Here is a 21,172-nt window from a genome sequence, read left to right on the forward strand (position 1 = left end):
TTCTATGCAGAGTACATCATGAGAAACGCTGGACTGGAAGAAACACAAGCTGGAATCAAGATTGCTGGGAGAAATATCAATAACCTCAGATATGCAGATGACACCACCCTTATGGCAGAAAGTGAAGAGGAACTCAAAAGCCTCTTGATGAAAGTGAAAGTGGAGAGTGAAAAAGTTGGCTTAAAGCTCAACATTCAGAAAACGAAGATCATGGCATCCGGTCCCATCACTTCATGGGAAATAGATGGGGAAACAGTGGAAACAGTGTCAGACTTTATTTTTCTGGGCTCCAAAATCACTGCAGATGGTGACTGCAGCCATGAAATTAAAAGACGCTTCCTCCTTGGAAGGAAAGTTATGACCAACCTAGATAGCATATTCAAAAGCAGAGACATTACTTTGCCAACAAAGGTTCGTCTAGTCAAGGCTATGGTTTTTCCTGTGGTCATGTATGGATGTGAGAGTTGGACTGTGAAGAAGGCTGAGCACCAAAGAATTGATGCTTTTGAACTGTGGTGTTGGAGAAGACTCTTGAGAGTCCCTTGAACTGCAAGGAGATCCATTCTGAAGGAGATCAGGCCTGGGATTTCTTTGGAAGGAATGATGCTAAAGCTGAAACTCCAGTACTTTGGCCACCTCATGCAAAGAATTGACTCATTGGAAAAGACTCTGATGCTGGGAGGGATTGGGGGCAGGAGGAGAAGGGGACAACAGAGGATGAGATGGCTGGATGGCATCACTGACTCGATGGACGTGAGTCTCAGTGAACTCCGGGAGTTGGTGATGGACAGGGAGGCCTGGCGTGCTGCGATTCATGGGGTCGCAAAGAGTCGGACACAACTGAGCGACTGATCTGATCTGATCTGATCTGATAAAATGCAAGTCTATTACAGAACATGTAGAAAAGTTTACATCTGATCTGGCTTGCCATCAGCTGTGTGACTTTTATGTCATAATTTCCTCTGCCCTCAGAAGAGAATAAAAATGCAAAGTAATGTAGGGGCTTCTTTTCAGACACGGTATTGATCTAATTCTGGTCTCTATGGGAAAGAAAAAGAGTTCAAGGTTTACAATGGTGAACATGAGTCTCTGAGACAGAAGCAGTCTCTGGTCAGCATTTATTTCTGTTTGCAATGTTAAGATGAATTCCCCCAAACCATGCTGGTCTTTTGGGATAATTCTTAGTTTGTCCATCCAATCCTGGAAGAGGGTCAATCTGGGCTGGATCACCCAGAATGTTGGCTTATAATCCCAGTGAGGAGAAGATAATCCAGGTGAAAGTAGAGAATTTTTCTCTGCTTGATCCAAGAGTCTACACTTCTGTATGTATGAGTCACGGTCTATATGAACAAGGCTCAGTTACATTCTTATAACTCAGAACCGATTTCCTCACATTTAGCTTTAGTGGAAAAAAAAATACGTCATTAAACCTAAAATCAATGATTTATTTTTTCTACTCTTTCGTCCTATAAATGATATTAAATAAGGCTATAAAGAATTCAGAAGGATACAAAGAAAGTTGTTCAGAAAACTGCAGTTTCCTTTGCTAAGTCAGTTTGGCAGTAACATGGAGCAAAATCAAAGCATCCAAGCCAAAATAAATGTGCACAATGGAGCAATCAGATATGAGGTAATAGTGTGACATGCCTGTGGCTATCAGACATTCTTGTAAAAACCACAGACTTAAAATTTGGTCCTGCACCATTAAGCCACAGTTCTGCCAAGCAACAACACAGAACACGGGTTTTAAATCACTGTTGTGAGCCAAATGCAATTCCCACCCAAAACAATTAAATCTTTTACCAGAGGTCTGAGTCTGGGCAGCTTAAGGCCTGAGAATTACTTTGGTGGCATGGAATCAGAATCTCATTTCAGTGTGAAAATGAGATGGTTATTGTTCAGATCAGGAGGAAATGTCAGCTGCAAAATACACGGCAGTTAAGGGACTTGGATGACTTGAAATGATATTTCTTGAGGTTAGATTAAAAAAGGGCTAGCTGAGAAATTGGTAAGTTCTTTCTGATCACTGCATAGATCATTTTATACTGTTCATTTTTACTAATTACAGAAGTAATTCATACTTACTCAAGGCAAGTTGTCAAACCTATAAGAATATGTAGAATAAAATATTACCTTAATCTCATAGCACTGGGTATAAACTTTATATATGACATTTGATCACATATTTTTCTTTGATCCTTTATATGCACGCATACAAACAGCTACATCTGAGAGTATGTGTAAAATTTGGATCATTGTATATTTTTAGTACTTTGATTTTTAACTTAACACTTCTTTTAGTATCTTCCATCTTCCTGTATAGTCCTCAATAACAAGATATTTAATGCTTATATAATATCCCATTTGTCTGGCTGTACCCAAGATTTACTAAATATATGTTTGCTCTATATATTTTTCCCACTTACTACTAGTGTAAGTAATATTTTAGATAAAATGTTCACACCTCTGGTTATTTTTTAGGATAACCCTTTAGAAGTAGAATTACGAGGTCCAGTGTTGAGAACTTTTTAAGACTCTTGGTGTGCATTGCCAACCGTTTCCCAGAACGGTTATTTAACTCTGCTGACTTTGTGATTGTTTTGCTTACAGTTTACCAGGGGGAAGCAACATCTTCAATCAGGGGCCAGCCATAGTTCCTGAGGATACAGGCACTGAGGATACAGGAGTAAACAAAAGAAACCCAAACTCCTGTCCTTAATGAGCTTACACTCTGCTAAGGAGAAAAAAATGCAATAAGTAAATAAGATGCATAGGATATTGGAAGGTAATCAGTGTTATGAGGAAAAATAGAGCAAAGAAGGGAGATGAACAGTACGGGAGGGACAAGGAGAGGGGAGCATTGCACAGTGTACACATGTGTTGGGATACTGGAAAATTTTCCACCTTTGAGGACATTCACTGGTTTCCTGGAAACGGTTAGTTAGAAAGTAAACTAGAAAATATTGAGCTCCAAGTTAAGTATATGAGGAACTCTGGAATCTTTCACCATAAAAGTATTAAATGTAGATCTTTATTAGTTTTAGGGGATTCTTATTCTTTTACTTATTAATTTTTTATTTTATCCTGCTTTAATTCATCTATTAAAGACAGTTTAGTTATACAGCAGCAGGACAAATGTGACATTTCTATCTGCAATGTTGCTCCATTTCCTTTTCCATTATCTAATAAAGGAAGATAGCAAAAAAAAACAAAAAACAAAAAACACAGAGGGTAAGAGATAATAAGGAAAGAAAAATAAAGAAATAATTAGAAACCCAGGTCAGATCAAACGTCAGTTCCTTGTTGCAGGAAAACCTGCCAGGCAGAGTGGCTTGGTGTGTATGTTCCTCTAAGCGTCTTTCCAAGGGTCACCTAGTGGGTAACTCGGTGGTACCCTCCAGGCTAAGAGAATGGATTTAAATCCATGTAATTTCTGGATTTCCACAGGAGAAATAAAAACATCCTTAATTCTGTGTTTTGGGGGAAAAAAATCTTTACTAACCTCCCCTTAATTCTTTGCAGTTGTATCACTTTTCAGAGACACTTTTTACATAGCAGAGGTCTCTTGTCTCCTATTTTAATTTTCACATGATTGATGTGTATTTCAAAGCAAAGTTAAGCAAAGAAATTGAAAGAAAAGTAGAAGATTTCTTAATTGTCTACCTTTCAAACTTAAGGTCTTCATCTCACAAGTTATTTTTCAAAGATCTAGGTTGTTTCACTATAAAGTTTTAAAAACCACATTTTTTTTTCCTGAGGATAAAGGAAAATTTGAACCATTTTCTAGTAAATTTACTATACATTTTTTTAAAACATAAAAATAGCTTTTGGAAATAACAGCTCTTGGCATGCTCTGAATTGGGAACAATTGCCTTCAGTCATATTCAGTTCTTTCTTCTCTTTTTTCAAATAGAATCTAATTCATTGTTGCAACCACAGACTTATTTTTCCCCTTTTTTACAATTTTTATTGGAGTATAGTTGATTTACAATGTTGTTAGTTTCTGCTATACAGCAAAGTGAATCAGATAATCACACACACACACATACACACACACACGCTCTTTTTAAGATTGTTTACCCACAGAGGTCATTACAGAGTATTGAGTAGAGTTCCCTGTGCTGTACAGTAGGTTCTTATTAGTTATCTATTTTATGTATAGTATCTATTTCATGTATAGTTATCTATTTTATATATATATATATCAATCCCAACCTCTCAATTTCTCTCTCCTTCCTTTCTTCTCCCCTTGGTAACCATAAGTTTGTTTTCTACACACAAACTTATTAAATTTAATTCAAGGTGCATGCATGCTAAGTCACTTCAGTCATGTCTGACTTTTTGCAACCCAGTGGACTGGAGTCTGCCAGGCTCCTCTGTCCACGGGATTCTCCAGGCAAGAATACTGGAGTGAGTTGCCATGCCTTTCTCCAGGGGATCGTCCCAACCCAGGGATCAAACCTGTGTCTTTTACATCTCCTGCATTGGTAGGCGGATTTTACCACTAGAAATTAATTTTAAATTTAATTCAAGAAAAGATTAATAAATCTGTATGCCCAGAGAGATGTCATATTTGCCATTGTCCCATAAATCTGAATCTATATTCCTTTCAGATGAAGGAAATGTGTCTCCACCAGTCTGGTCAACATTAGATGTGATGTAAAAGCTGACAGTAAGGAAAGCATATTGGGAAAGCAGTACCCAAGTCGAGTCAGACAGACCTGAACAAACTTGTCCTGTATCACATTCTAGTTAAGAGTCTGGCAGCTGGGAAACTGCTTTCTTATTTATAGTGCAATATTATTTTCATCTCACTAAAGTTTGTTACTTTTGAATAGGCATAAGGACTATGTTTTTCATGTAATTGTTGCTTGATATGGAGGCTACATTTTAAGGTGACAAAAAATTGAATGTAAACCAAAAAGTTCTGGGTGTTTAACATTTCTAAGGTCCAAGTTATTCCCAGTCTTGCTGGATCATTGTAAGAGATAATGCATACGAAGTACCTAGAATAGGGTTTCATCTATTATTGGTGCTAAAATAAAAGGCAAATATCACTGTTCAGTTCAGTTTAGTTGCTCAGTCGTGTTTGACCCTTTGCGACCCCATGGTCTGCAGCATGCTAGGCTTCCCTGTCCATCACCAACTGGACAGGTTGCCATTCAATAATCTCATCCTCTGTCATCCCCTTCTCCTCCTGTCTTCAATCTTTCCCAGCATCAAGGTCTTTTCCAATGAGTCAGGTCTTCACATTGGGTGGCCAAAGTACTGGAGTTTCAGCTTCAGCACCAGTCCTTCTAATGAATATTCAGGACTGATTTCCTTTAGGATTGACTGGTTTGATCTCCTCGTGTTCCAAGGGACTCTCAGGAATCTCCTCCAACACCACAGTTCGAAAGTATCAATTCTTTGGCGCTCAGTTTTCTTTTAGTCCAATTCTTACATCCATTCATGACTACTGGAAAACCCATAGCTTTGACTAGACTGACCTTTGTTGGCAAAGTAATCTCTATGCTGTCTAGGTTGGTCATAGCTTCTCTTCCAAGGAGCAAGCATCTTTTAATTTCATGGCTGCAGTCACCATTTGCAGTGATTTTGGAGCCCCCAAAAGTAAAGTCTGTCACTGTTTCCATTGTTTTCCCATCTATTTGCCATGAAGTGATGGGACCGGGTGCCATGATCTTAGTTTTTTGAATGGTCAGCTTTAAGCCAACTTTTTTTTTTTTTTTTAATTTTATTTTATTTTTAAACTTTACATAATTGTATTAGTTTTGCCAAATATCAAAATGAATCCATCACAGCACATACATGTGCTCCCCATCCTGAACCCTCCTCCTCCTCCCTCCCCATACCATCCCTCTGGGTCGTCCCAGTGCACTAGCCCCAAACTTTTTCACTCTCCTCTTTCACTTTCATCAAGAGGCTCTTTAGGTCTTCTTCACTTTCTGCCAAAAGAGTGGTGTCATCTGCATATCTAAGGTTATTGATTTTTTTCCCATCAATCTTGATTCCACCTTGTGCTTCATCCAGTCTGGCATTTCTCATGATGCACTCTGCATATAAGTTAAATAAGCAGGGTGACAATATATAGCCTTGAAGTACTCCTTTCCCAATTTGGAACCAGTCTGTTGTTCCATGTTCCAGTATCGCTGCTGCTGCCGCTAAGTCGCTTCAGTCGAGTCCGACTCTGTGCGACCCCATAGACGGCAGCCCAACAGGCTCCCCTTCCCTGGGATTCTCCAGGCAAGAATACCGGAGTGGGTTGCCATTTCCTTCTCCAATGCATGAAAGTGAAAAGTGAAACTAGTGGAAGGCAAAAGATATTTCTGGTTACATGTCATTGCTCAAACCAGAGAATCAATAGGAATTATCTAAAGATATAAAGGCAACCAGTAGAAAAACATCAGATCAATAAAATTCTTTTTAATTATCTGAACATTCATTTAAAAAACATTTTTAGTAAGATGTATTTTAAAAGCATTATCTTGTATATCAATATACACAAATGTGATAAATATTCCTATTAAAGAAACTTGCAGATCGGATCATAAAGCAAACACAACTGTATGGTGTACATGAGAATCATATCTAAAGCAGAATTACTCAGGGAAGTTGAGTGTAAAATGACGGGCATAGGTATATTAGATAAATAAAGAACAAATATAGCAATTTACATATATATCAATATATCAAAGAATTTGGATAAAACAATTTAATTCAATAAGACAAAGAAAGCTACTTTATAGTGATAAAAATATAAATGAAGGACTGAACCTTTTATCACACTATAATCACAACTACATAACAGTATATGTACACATAGAGTCTGGAAGGAAACATGTAGATCAGAGTGCCGAGTTTATGATTTTTGTCTCTAGTTGTTGCACTGCCATTAATGTTGTTACAGTTAACAATAATGCCATGGTTAAAATTCTTAAAATGAGCATTGATTTCATATTTAGAAATCTAGGACACACACGTGCACACTAAGTCATTTCAGTTGTGTCCGACTCTTTGCAACACTGCGGACAGTAGCCCGCCAGGCTCCTCTGTCCGCGGGATCCTCCAAGCAAGAATACTGGAGTGTGTTGCTATGCCCTCTTCCAGGGGATCTTCTTGACCCAGGGATTGAACCCGCATCTCTTGTCTCCTATATTGGCAGCAGAGTTCTTTACCACTAGCACCACTGGGAAGCACTATTAATAGCACCAAATTCCTTAGATATATCTCATTGTCAAAGGAAAAAATATGCATATTTCTTGAAGAGAGACTTGGAGATAACACATATTTTCCACTCAAAGTGTAAAAATCTTTACCACCAAAATTATTTGAGCTAAATTGTTCAACAGGAATTGCTGAGCCCATTCTAATTCAATTGTGCTGTGATGGAGCCATCGCTTTTATAGTATGCTTCAACAGTTATCTTTCCCTGCATTTTTACAGCAATATGAGAACTGGAGGCCGAACCAACCAGACAGCTTCTTTTCTACTGGAGAAGATTGTGTTGTGATTATATGGCATGAGAATGGCCAGTGGAATGACGTTCCCTGCAATTACCATCTCACCTACACCTGCAAGAAAGGAACAGGTAATGATTAACCCATCAGTAAGGTATACTTAATCTGCATTTCAGTTATCAAGTAAATTCAGGAAGAATAAACGTCATTCTTTGAGACATAAGCTGGATGTCATATACAGCATCCTTATTGCTCTGGAACAGTTTACTTTCTCAATTTAATTGAAAAGTTTGTTTTCAGTAATGTCTTCATTTTAGATTTCGAATGCTTAAGACAATAATGTAGCATTTATGTAAAAAAAAAAACTACCTGTCAGTATTTTTAAGAAAAACAACTGTCAGCCCCAAGGGCCCACAAATCTGTTAATTTTGATGAGGAAAGCATTAAAAAAATTAGTTATCAAAAATAAAAAACTGGGATATACCATAAGATAATGTGAATTATTTTTTACTTAAAAATAAAAAAGACCACTTAGTGCCATTGGCCCTAATTTGGTTCAAATTTATCAGTGGCTTAAAGTACTGCAGCTAAACAACACTGCCTGCCTTGGTGGGGGCTGTGGTCCCCACCTCATTGTGCTCCTCATTCGGACTTTCCCTCCTTTTTGGTTAAGCTCCTGGTCTTTATAGGCATTTGAGTTTTTCAATCAGTCCCTTAGAAGCTCAATCTATGCTCATAAACCACAAAACAAAAATACCATCCCTATATCTATTATGACTATTTTCAAGAAGTGATAAAACAAAAACATTTATAATATAAATTCTAGAATGAGGAGAATTGCTTAGTTGACATTAACAGATAAAATTAATGAAGCTGATTTTTCAGTATTTATCATTGACCAATATGTTTGAATTCTAAGCCATACTACGTAGATTTCTTCCTTAAAAAAAAACAACAAGAATTGCATCACAATTTTTAAACCTGGTTACAATTGATAATGGTGTTAGAACATGCATATTTAACTTCTAGACCCAGATTTTACCCACCTCAATTAAGAGTACAAAGTACAAATGCAAAATATAAAATCCATTTGACTTATTTTTTAATATAAAAATGATAAAATGAAAAATATATACTCTATAGATATTTTAGAAAAGACTTAAACACCAGTGAGAAATTCTGTTAAAATACAGAGAACAGTAATTTACACAAAGCTGAGTCGAAACTCAGTATCTGTGATTATTTCACTCTGCTATTCTCTTCTCTGAAACAGAATTTATTCTGAATATCCTTTCTGTGTGAGCAGCTTTCCTGACTATGTATGTTACTTTAGCACTTAAGCCTGTGAAAACAGCAAATCAAGTTATTTGCTGTTTTCCCTGCTGTTTCCCTGTTGTTCCCTAGTGTGAGAAGTCCTTAGTGAACTGTCTGTCTTTATCCAAATGTCGTTTGCCTTCTTAGATCTCCAAATGCCCCCAGAGTCATACTTTTCGGTTTATGACGCAAACGTTCTTTTATCTCCAGTGTTGTTTCTTCCTATACTGGGGTATGTTACAGCAGCACTACTGACACTCTGGGCCCGACAGCCCTTGGTTGCGGGGGCTGTTCTGTGCCTTGCAGAGCGTTTGGCATCATCTCTGCCCTCTATGGCCTCCAAGGTGGCTCAGGGGTAAAGAATTCACCTGCCAGCGCAGGAGATGCAAGAGGCATGGGTTCGCTCCCTGGGTCAGGTATACCCCCTGGAGGAGGAAATGGCAACCCACTCCAGTTATTCTTGCCTGGAAAATCCCGCGGACAGAGGAGCCTGGTGGACTATAGCTCATGGGATCGCAAAGAGTCTGATACAACTAAGCAACTGAACACGCAACACTTCCCTCTATGCACTGAATGCCAGAGGCATTCTCCCCCACTCTCCATCCTCCTCCTCTGCTTTGTGACAGCCATCCACGTCTCTAGCCATTGCCAACTATCCCTGGGGAAGCGGGAAGAGGAAGAAAACTGCCCCCGGTTGAAAACCACTGGCCTAGATCTAAAAAGGATTCACAAAAGCAGCATCATGGTATACATTTCCCAATGGGGAAAGATTTACAAAACATTAGGTCTACCTCGTTAAACGAGGAAGAAACCAGAACAAAACAATTCATATATTTTATCTCCCTACTGTCTGATTTTTATTTATGTAAACTTAATTCTTTGTTAATCTTTACCCTGGGGAATTTTATGAATTTTATAAATGTCTGTATAGACTCATTTCTCTTTACAGATAATTTATACATCTTTACAGACCTAGGTAGTTTTAATTAATTACAAAGAAGAATTACATTATTTACAAAAGAATTAAAAAAAACAAACCTTAGTACATGCCATTCATGCATCTTTGGAGCGTTCTGCAAGTTTTTTCCAATCCCATCCATTTATCTCCAAATCCAACCACAGATAATGACTTAATTCCCTTACTTTTCTCTTAAAAATGGTCACTTATGCTTGTATCTGTAAGCAAATTGTTTGGTTCTGCACATTTTTGAACTTTAAGTTTGTATTTTGTGCCTTGCTGTTTTTGTTCAGCATTATGTTTGTCAGATTAATCCACGTCATCGATGCATGTAGCTGTATTTCTTCATTGTTGCTGCTGTGTAGTATTACATTGTATAACTATATAACATTTTATTTATCAGTTCTACAAGTGGACATTTGGGTTATAGTCAGTGTTTTTGCAATTATAAACAATGTGACTATGCATATTCTTGAACTTGTTTGTGGTAGATCTCTGCAAGTTTCCATAGAGTGTTTCTCCAGGAGTGAACTGCTGAGTCATAGGATGTATATACCATCAAATTTACTAGAAAATGCCAAATTATTTTCCAAAGTGGTTGTACCAATTTGCACTCCCACCAGCAATGTGTGAGGGGTCCTGTTACTCCACATCTTCTCCAACATTTGATCTTATCGGACTTTGAAATTTTTGCCAGTCTGGTGGGTATAAAATGTTATCTCTTCTGATTTAACTTGCATTGTCTTGGATGATTCTTCTTGGAAATCTTTTCATATATGCATAGCTCTTCTTTTGTAAGCTATCTGCTCATTTCTATTGCTTATTTTGAAAGATTGATTGCTTCTCTTATATATATTGATCTGCAGGAGTTTGTGTTTTTTTTGTATTTTGTTTTTGTTTTTAATGTCCTAGTTTCTAATCCCCTGATAATTGTATGTTGCAAATATCTACTCCTAGTTTGTAGCTTTTCTTTACCCTACGGCATTTTTTGATAAATAGAGTTGTTTATTTTGTTGAGTTTTCTTTTATGCTTTAAGCCTTTTTGTGTCTTAAGAAATTCTTACCTACCCTAACATTGGAAAGATATCCTATGTTGTTTGCTAAATGCTTTATAGTTTTATCTTTTACATTTATGTATGTGTACCATCTAGAATTGATCTCCCATGGACTGTCTGAGGTAGGGAACCAAAATTTTTTCCATATGAATACCCAATTGTCCAAATGAAAAAAAACTGCCTTTTCGCTACTGCTCCGCCATGTTGCTCTGTCAAATATCAAGCATGTATATGTGGATCTGTTTCTAGTCTATTTGCCTTTCCTTGCCAATTCCACACTCCTTGAATTATTTTAACTTCAAAATAAGTCTTCGTTTATAGTTTTGGAAGAAATCTATACATTGCTTTCCTCTCAAATTTAAAGACAACTTTTAATTTGCCAGAATCAAGTATGAGTTTTCTAACTGATATCATTGCTATCTCATTCTGATACTTACTGGTGTCTGGGCCCTAGTGTAGACTTTTCATATTACAATAAAAGAAGTGTAGATATGCAGATGGGGGTTATCATTGAACTATATATAGTGTAGACTATTAATTGAAAATAACATATTATTATAGAATTCTCAGTTTACCTTCTAGGAATTTGTGAAAAGGAACTATATGCATAAATACTTCTAATTTCTTAGTTTTAGATAGCAGGATTTTATAAACTATTTTTAGGTTATGGCTATCTGAGACACAATTTCTTATGTGAATGAAAAAAATATGCCTGGATTGTGTTTTATTAAAGACAATTTTTGCTATAGGGTCAATACTTTCTAACTTGTTTTGTTAGGCAGAAGTAAATTAAAGAGCTAAATATTTAAGTTAAACCTGCATTTGTCACTGCAAAAGAATCTGGTTGTAAACAGCCTTCTGGATATGTACATAAATTTAACATTCGCAACCATTTAATAGTCTTCCCAGGTAGCGCTAGCGGTAAAGAACCCGACTGCCAGTGCAGGAGACATAAGAGACACACGGGTTCAATCCCTGAGTCAGGAAGATCCCCTGGAGGAGGGCATGGCGATCCACACTAGTATTCTTGCCTGGTTATTTTAGGATGTTGACATCTAAACCTCTTGGTTCCGAGGTTTCTGGTAATCATTCTCCCATTGAAGATTTGCATTATTTCATAAGAGACTATGGCATACCCTTGTAGGCCTTGTGATGGCATTCTTAAAGTAAACTATGGGTAGGAAATGTCATTCAGGGAAATTATATTGAAGTTAAGTTATATTTTTATTAGAACTATATAGCAAAACACAATCACTTAGAGTTAAATTAGTATATTTTTAAAGCAAGTACGCTGATATGAGTAAAATTACAAATTAATACAAATGTTGTTGAATCAATTTTCCTACCTTCTTGAATTTCAAAATTACAAAGTTTTTTTTACTGTTATTTCCTTTTTACTATTTCTATCATCACTAAGTTTGTTGCTATTCAGAGTTTTTTATTGTAGGTTAAAAATGATGGTTATATATTCTAAGATTTACCTTTACCTACCTTTCTTAAGAGTTGAAATTTATATATATAAGGTAATTACAAAACTGAGGCATGAATACTATGTCCTGACTTGCTCTCTGTCTCCATAGAGAAGACAGAAAGAACAAATAAACATAATTGAACCTGGATGTATTTTATTTACACTGAAAAGTCCATATTTTAGAGCTATGTTGTTATTATACATTGTAAATTTTTTCAGAGAAATGGAAATAATAATTGTTAGAAATCTATTATTATTTGAAGTGAAAAGTGAAAGTGAAAGTCACTCAGTCGTGTCCTACTCTTTGCGACCCTATGGACTATACAGTCCATGGAATTCTCCAGGTTGGAATACTGGAGTAGGTAGCCTTTCCCTTCTCCAGGGGGATTTCCCAACCCAGGGATCGAACCCAGGTCCCGCATTGTGGTCATATTCTTTACCAGCTGAGCTGCAAGGGTAACCTGTTTGAAGTGAAGGTGAGTGGTAAATAAAACCATTGGGATAGAGACAAAACCAATAGGCCACATAGTAACATGAGACAGATGCCTTTTAATTTGGAATTTTTTCAGAACAGTAGCTCTTCCAAACGGACAAATGAATGTATAACCACATGCCTTATGGTTCCTTTAAAAAAAAACAAACACACACACACAATTCAAGATGACAGAATCTGAGATTCAAACCAGGCCCAAAGCCTCAATGTTTCATTTTGTCTTGAAATTTGTCAATTTCTTAGTCTAAATGATTACTGAAGGTACTTGATTGGGTAAAATAAAGAAGGAAAGAAAAAAAAAGAAGTGTCTTATACTAACAGAAATATTTAGATTATTTGGAAATAACCCAATTTACTTTTCTTTAGTTGCTTGCGGCCAGCCCCCTGTTGTAGAAAATGCCAAGACCTTTGGAAAGATGAAACCTCGTTATGAAATCAACTCCTTGATTAGATATCACTGCAAAGATGGTTTCATTCAACGCCACCTTCCAACTATCCGTTGCCTAGGAAATGGAAGATGGGCTATGCCTAAAATTACCTGCCTGAACCGTAAGTGGTCCTTTAGAAAGAATGGACAACCATGCTATAACAAGTACTAGACACCCTCATTTTACGGCTACGGTATTGGTAGTTTAGGGTATGGAGCAAGTAATATTATTGTGTTTTCTTTTCTTTCTTTCTTTCCTTCCATGTAGCATCTGCATACCAAAGGACTTATTCTAAGAAATATTTTAAAAATTCCTCATCAGCAAAGGACAATTCAATAAATACATCAAAACATGATCACCGTTGGAGCCGAAGGTGGCAAGAATCAAGGCGCTGATCCCTAAAATGGCATACACATGTTTTCATCATTTCAGCCAAAGTCCTAACTTCCTGTGCCTTTCCTATCACCTAGAGAAGTATTATCAGTTGGTTTGGATTTTTGGAACACCGTCCAGTCCAGTCATTTTGGGTTGCCGTGCTCCCAAAACATTTTAAATCAAAGTATTGGCATTCAAAAAGAAAGCAAACAAAAGAAAGGAAAATGAGAGCAGAATGGAACCATTTCCAGCCTAATTTCTTTAGTTTTCTATTTGCCTCCAGTGCAGACCATTTTATAATGTATACCAGCCTACTGTACTATTTAAAAAGCTCCATTTCAGCACCAATGGCAATGTAAATAAGATGATTTAATGTTGATTTTAATCCTGTATATAAAATAAAAAGTCACTGAGTTCAAGCATATTTAATGATGATTACGGAGCCTTAGAGGTCTTTAATCATTGGTTCGGCTGCTTTTTGTAGTTTGTTTAGGCTGGAAATGGTTTTCCCTGCTCTTTGTCAGCAAGACTGAAGACAGCTTTTGCTGGACAATTAACAAACACAAAATTTTGTAGGTCACTGTCCCATCTCCACCACAGGTACAGTTGGCTTCCATGTGATGCTGAAGCCTGGCTAATGGGATCCCAATGAAACTAGAGACTGCAACATGGAACTCTTTATTTTATATTATTTTTTTTTTGCTGCGTTCCTTTTTTTTTCACTTACAAGAAAGGCCTGAATGGAGGACTTTTCTATGACCAGGAGCATTTTCTAGGGGTCAAAGTGCTAATTATTAACTCAACTGGGTCTCCTTTTTAATGGCTTTCTTAACACTAACTTGCAAGATTACAGATCAACACATTTCAAATGGATATAGACCTGGGGTTCTGGAGGGAGGGGGTTTGTTAAAACAACACACATTCAAAGAAAGAAATTTTGTATATATAACCATTTTAATCTTTTATAAAGTTTTGAATGTTCATGTATGAATGCTGCAGCTGTGAAGCATACATAAATAAATGAAGTAAGCCATACTGATTTAATTTATTGGATGTTATTTTCCCTCAAACCTGAACATTGACGTAGTTGGTAGTTATTTTTCGGTTTTAGCCTTTATATTTCCCTCACAGTTTGGAATCGTATAATCTAGGTACTCTGTCCCTGATTAAATAATGTGATGGATAGAATGCATTAAGTGTTTTATTATAAAGAAGAGTGGAAAAGTGTCTAGCTTTCAGCAAATGGTGTTTGCCCATTCTAAGCAAGGAGCACATATATAGAAATAGTATGGGCATTGCTTCTTATTAGGTGGAGTGTATGTGTTGAAATTTCTCCCTATCTCTTCCCATTCCATTTTCTCCCCTTAATTTGAATAAAATGACTGCTAAAGATGACTTTGAATTATTATCTGCTTAATTTAATGTTTAAAGAAACCCTGTGATGGAAAGAAAGCATTTAGGTGTCTTTTCCTAATTTTAGTTTAGAATGATCTTGAGAGCTCAAGATAAAAAATAAAATGCGAATAGAAAAAGAGCAGACCCAACAGGGATTCTTTTTCTCAGAACCTCTTTTGACTAGAAGGAGCTACAGTAGCCACCGTCATACACCCTGTCTTTAGGCAAGTTTCCTCGGTTGCTGTGTTAAATGTGACCAACCTTTGGGTGTTCTAGAGCACAGAAGAACTCTGTGTCTACCTATGAGGTTTTTATTTTTCCTCTTTCATTACAATGCACATAATACGTTCCTGTATTTATATTATAACATGTATAGTGTAAAATGTGAATGATTGTTTTTTTTTTGTGAATGAAAATCTAAAATCTTTGTAACTTTTTTATACCTGCTTTTGTTTCACCAAAGAAACCTAAAATCCTTCTTTTACTATACTGTGACTGGTCTGGTTATTTACATTTTTTTTATATTTACATGTATTTATTTACATATTTATAACTTTAAATCCTAATGTGTACCAACATTTTTACATTCTAGATCTATCATGGAGTATAAGCTGCTGGCTTGAATGAAATGATTTTATGGCTAGCAGAGAGATGATTATAAATGTCCCTGCAAAAATTGGAGATAGTAATTCTGATAATGTTTACAACCGCATTCTTAGGCATTGATCTCAAAAATGAAAGAAACATGCAGTAGGAAAAGTGATAGGTCACACTTACACAATTCTTCCTATTAACCAGGCCAAGTGTTTAATGTGCCTCATCTCCCAGCAAGCCTAACAGAGAGGCTGTTACCGTCTCATTGACGAGGGAACAGCTTAGAGAATTTAAGGCATTTGTGCCCCGTTGCATAGTTTGTTTGTAGAGGATGCAGGTCATCTCTACAACCTGCATGATACTCTGAATAAAAATATAAAATAATATATTCTCAGTTGTTAAAGATTCAGGAGGTTAATTTACTGGCTAGAAGATCATATCTAACAAAATGATCAGAAGATGTCACAAACACCAAGTTCCTATCCATCCATATATTCATTCATCCCTTTATTTTCATTCATTCACTATTACTAAGTACTTACTATGTATTAGGCACTGGACTAGGCCCTGGAGATTCTACAGTGAGCAAGCTACACAGGTTCCTGCCAATGTAAGGTTTTTTTATACTGAATGCATCCCATGTGAGTTATTTTACAGTCAGTTCTATTCAATATATTTATTAATGCTGTGAAAGAACAAATCCATTGTATATACTCCAGTTGTATAGAAGATATCATAAAGGACAAAGGTGAGTGGAAAGTTATTTTGAGGTTTCTTTCTTGGAATGTCAAAAATATATGGGAAGGCATGATTAGATGCAGCAGAGATACTTTTCCTTGTTGAGCTTGTCCTTTTAATGTGCTGTCATATCTATACAGACCTTTAAAGAGAAATTACTCCAGGGAGTATGTAAGTATGTGGCACAGTGGCCCACCTATATGTGCCAATGCAGGGGACCCAAAAGACGTGAATTTGATCCCTGGCTTGGGAAGATCCCTTGGAGTAGGAAACGGCAACCCACTCCAGTATTCTTGCCTGGAGAATTTCATGGACAGAGGAGCCTGGCAGGCTATAGTCCATGGGGTCACAAGAGTCAGACACCACTGGGTGACTGAGCACAAGCACACATACACCTTTATTAGATGTTTATAAATCCATCAAATAAATTTTTATTGATCTAGGTACAAATAATAGAGGCTATGAGATGTTCCATTACCTATAATACTGGGACAAAGTGAGAAGTTTAAGGAGACTCAGCACTACTCAATATCAGCCAGAGGTGGTTTTCTATTCATTTCTAAAAGCTGGGTTGCATATCAGGGGAAGAATGTGCCCCTACCATAAGGAGCTATGTAAGAAGAGGTGGTCTTCTGGGGTAGCTGAAATAGAAGAGATATGAGAGATTGTATAGGGAGGAATGTTGTTCAGTTGCTAAGTCCTTTCTGCTCTGCAACCCCCTGGACTGTAGCCAGTCAGGCTCCTCTGTCCCTGGAGTTTTCCGGGCAAGAATACTTGAGTGGGTTGCCATTTCTTTCCCCAGAGGATCTTCCTGACTCAGGGATCAAACTCGTGTCTCCTGCATTGGCAGGTGGATGCTTTACCACTGTACCACCAGGGAAGCCCCATAGAGAGGAATACATCATTTTGATGTGATAGGAACTTTGCTGATCTTAAGTGAATTTTCAGTTACAGAGCAGAAAGTAAGAACTGGATTAGCCTTGAGCTAATTGTCCAGAAGGCATATATCATGCAAACTTAAGTTGTCGAGTTTGGAAATGGACAGAAAAGAATATAATAGGTTGCCCAAAAGTGCAGAGTTGCTTTCATGAATGGGCTATACATGAGTGTCTCCCAAGCAAAGAAATCTCCAAGAGGAAATATATCTTAGATAAAAGCAAAAGATGTTACTATCAAGTGGTTAAAGACTCGGTGATAGCTTCAACATGTTTTATTGTGTTTCTTTTAATGTTTCCTAGTATTAAAATGCAGTGAAAGGATTTCTGAAGAAAAAGGCCCCGCAGTGATGGTTTTGTACAACTTGTACATCTTTTTTTTTTTTTAATTGTGCTGCAGTTCCCATCTGCTAAACACACCAGAATTTATCCAAATGATTCTTTTCTAAAACAAGTCTACAGAAAGTTGATAAAGGTCTTTGAATGAGTCATTCAAGAGTGTGTAATCTTTTCCCATTATTACTCATTTCTGTGTGTTTGGATCCCAGCTGGACTAGAAAGAGCAAATGCCAAACAAGAACAAGAATGGTTTTTGTTGAGATGTTTACAGAATAAGCAAAGCTTGGATTTTAATTGGAATTTAATTCACAGTCCTGTCTGAATCCATCAAATGATCCCTGTTGAAGATTAAAAGTTGATTGCCTTAAGGCAGTAAGTTGTAAATGATTTTGATAGTATTTACTTTAAAATAAAACTTTAAACTGTGTCCCCATCACATCTGACATTGTCAACCAAAATGTTTTTCATCACAGAGTAAAACAGTTGTAAAGGACTTTATTTTTGGCGTATTATAAATATTGCCATTCTAAAATAAACATGTAACATCACTCTTAAATATATTCAGCAGGACTCTAAATACCATACTAGTTTGATTCCCATTCTCATCCATCTAAAAAACAACTGAAGGAAAATAATCTTTTAACAGTCAGATATTTTATGTTTTTCTTATTTTTGGACTTGGTTTTTTAATTTCACTTCCCACATGTAATTGTATCTAAATATTATATATTTATGTACTTGAAAATCTTCTGTTGATTAAGCTATCAACACATATACATCAAAATTTGTACTTTGAAGTGAAAAATTAATTTTAGGAACATAAAGGTGTAAAGTTAAAAATCTGGATTGAGTTATCATTGTAATTTACAGATATAAAATTGGTCAAAGCAATATAATGTTCTTACAAACTTTGAAAAGTCATTACACAAATTGTAACATTTTATTAAAAATACAGCTCAATGAGATGATTAGGACTGTTTATCACAATTCACATTTCCATGAAACTAGAATGTGTCATGGCTTAGCATCAATTCTATTCCTATTTTATTCTTATAGATTTAAAAGTGGAAAAAAAACTTACGTAAATGGAAATGATAGTTTTATTAAGCAAAGCTACTCAAATTTTTTAAGCTTCTTTTTAAATTATATGCCAAACATCACATAGTGGTCTATCAAAAATTATTTTCAATTATTTGTCAGTTGACATCTCAATGAAATCCTTCTTAAAATTTATTGGTGTCACTAGAGTCATTCATTTGGATTTGTCCTTTTGTTTGTTTATAATTTTTACATCCCAGGTCAGTGCATCCTAAGACTCAGGACAGATGAAGAGTGTGTTTGATGTGGTGGGTTTTTTGTTTGTTTGTTTTTAATAAATGGTTTTGGTTTATTCTAAAGCTTTAGATTTTCAAAGCTTGTTCTCTGAAACAACAACATTAACATCACCTAAAAATTTGTAAGAAATGCAAATCCTCAGACCCTGCCCTAATGAAATAGAAATTTTAGGACTGAGAAGAGCAACCTGGGCTTTCACAAGCACTCAGGGTGATTCTGATGAATTCTAAAGTTTAGGAGAACTGGTTTTAAAAAGAAGCAAAAGTAAAACCAATGGTCTCCACCACAGACACCTTCTTCAGTTCAGTTCAGTCGCTCAGTCGTGTCCAACACTTTACGACCCCATGAACTGCAGCACGCCAGGCCTCCCTGTCCATCACCAACTCCTGGAGTTTACCCAAACCCCTTCTCCTCCTCAATATGGGAAAGATTGCCCTCAATCTTTCCCAGCATCAAGGTCTTTTCAAATGAGTCAGCTCTTCGCATCAGGTGGCCAAAGTACTGGAGTTTCAGCTTCAACATCAGTCCTTCCAATGAACACCCAGGACTGATCTCCTTTAGGACGGACTGGTTGGATCTCCCTGCAGTCCAAGGGACTCCCAAGAGTCTTCTCCAACACCACAGTTCAAAAGCATCAGTTCTTCGGTGCTCAGCTTTCTTTATAGTCCAACTCTCACATCCATACATGACCACTGGAAAAACCATAGTCTTGACTAGACGGACCTTTGTTGGCAAAGTAATGTCTCTGCTTTTGAATATGCTGTCTAGGTTGCTCATACTTTCCTTCCAAGGAGTAAGCGTCTTTTAATTTCATGGCTGCAGTCACCATCTGCAGTGATTTTGGAGCCCAGAAAAATAAAGTCAGCCACTGTTTCCACTGTTTCCCCATCTATTTGCCATGAGGTGATGGGACCGGGTGCCATGATCTTAGTTTTCTGAATGTTGAGCTTTAAGCCAACTTTTTCACTCTCCTCTTTCACTTTCATCAAGAGGCTTTTTAGTTTCTCTTCACTTTCTGCCATAAGGGTGGTGTCATCTGCATATCTGAGGTAATTGGTACTTCTCCCTGCAGTGTTGATTCCAGCTTGTGCTTCTTCCAGCCCAGCGTTTCTCATGATGTACTCTGCATAGACGTTAAATAAGCAGGGTGACAATATACAGCCTTGACGTACTCCTTTTCCTATTTGGAACCAGTCTGTTGTTCCATGTCCAGTTCTAACTGTTGCTTCCTGACCTGCATACAGGTTTCTCAAGAGGCAGGTCAGGTGGTCTGGTATTCCCATCTCTTTCAGAATTTTCCACAGTTTATTGTGATCTACACAGTCAAAGGCACCTTCTTTGGCTGATGAATTTTATAGGAAAGAGGCCAGGTAAAAGTTGAAGTGTTGGGAGCTTCTCTGGTAGTCCAGTAGTTAAGAATTTGCCTTCTATTGCAGGAGATGTGGTTTTGATCCCTGGTGGGGGAATTAGGATCCCACATGCTAAGCCTGCAACTAAGCCTGAGTGCCACAACTAGAGAGCTCATGCATGCATATGTTCATGTTAAATTGTGTCTGACTCTTTGCAACTCCTATGGACTATAGCCCATCAAGCTCCTCTGTCCATGGGATTCTCCAGGCAAGAATACTGGAGTGGGTTGCTGTTTTCTTCTCCAGGGGATCTTCCCCACCCAGGGATTGAATAATCTACATCTCTTGTGTCTCCTGCATTGGCTGCTGCTAAGTTGCTTCAGTCATGTCCGACTCTGTGCAACCCCATAGACGGTAGCCCACCAGGCTCCCCCGTTCCTGGGATTCTCCAGGCAAGAACACTGGAGTGGGTTGCCGTTTCCTTCTCCAATGCATGAAAGTGAGAAGTGAAAGTAAAGTTGCTCAGTAGTGTCCGACTGTTAGCGACCCCATGGACTGCAGCCCACTAGGCTCCTCCATCCATGGGATTCTCCAGGCAAGAGTACTGGAGTGGGGTGCCATTGTCTTCTCCACTCCTGCATTGGCAGGCAGATTCTTTACCTGGGAAGCCCAATGTGCTGCAACAAAAGACCTTGTGTGCTGCAATTAAGACCTGATGCAGCCCCAAATAAATATATTTTTTTTAAGTTGAAGTTCTGGAAATTGTTTCCTTTTGTGTGCCCATGTATCTTCCACCCCCCTCACCCTGGAAAGTCTTGGGATACTCCCAGGATAAACAACCCTGATTTGGGGACCACTGCTTTAAGATACACTGTACTTAAAGTACTTTTAGATTTTCAGACTTTCATTATATTACCTATCTACTTACAAACATGT

General features: G+C 37.3%; 1 protein-coding gene across 1 annotated transcript in view; it reads left to right on the forward strand.

Moving 5' to 3' along the window:
• Positions 1-14,595, forward strand: part of VCAN (versican) — a 120,754-nt gene extending 106,159 nt beyond the window's left edge. The window contains exons 14-16 of the mRNA XM_010863384.1: positions 7,444-7,588; positions 13,115-13,297; positions 13,444-14,595. Of these exons, the coding sequence (XP_010861686.1) occupies positions 7,444-7,588; positions 13,115-13,297; positions 13,444-13,571 (456 nt within the window). The 3' untranslated portion in view covers positions 13,572-14,595. The remainder of the gene's footprint in view (positions 1-7,443; positions 7,589-13,114; positions 13,298-13,443) is intronic.
• Positions 14,596-21,172: the final 6,577 nt, after the last annotated feature.

Source organism: Bison bison, unplaced genomic scaffold (genome assembly GCF_000754665.1).
Source record: "Bison bison bison isolate TAMUID 2011002044 unplaced genomic scaffold, Bison_UMD1.0 scf7180017864490, whole genome shotgun sequence".
Taxonomy (NCBI): Eukaryota; Metazoa; Chordata; class Mammalia; order Artiodactyla; family Bovidae; genus Bison; species Bison bison.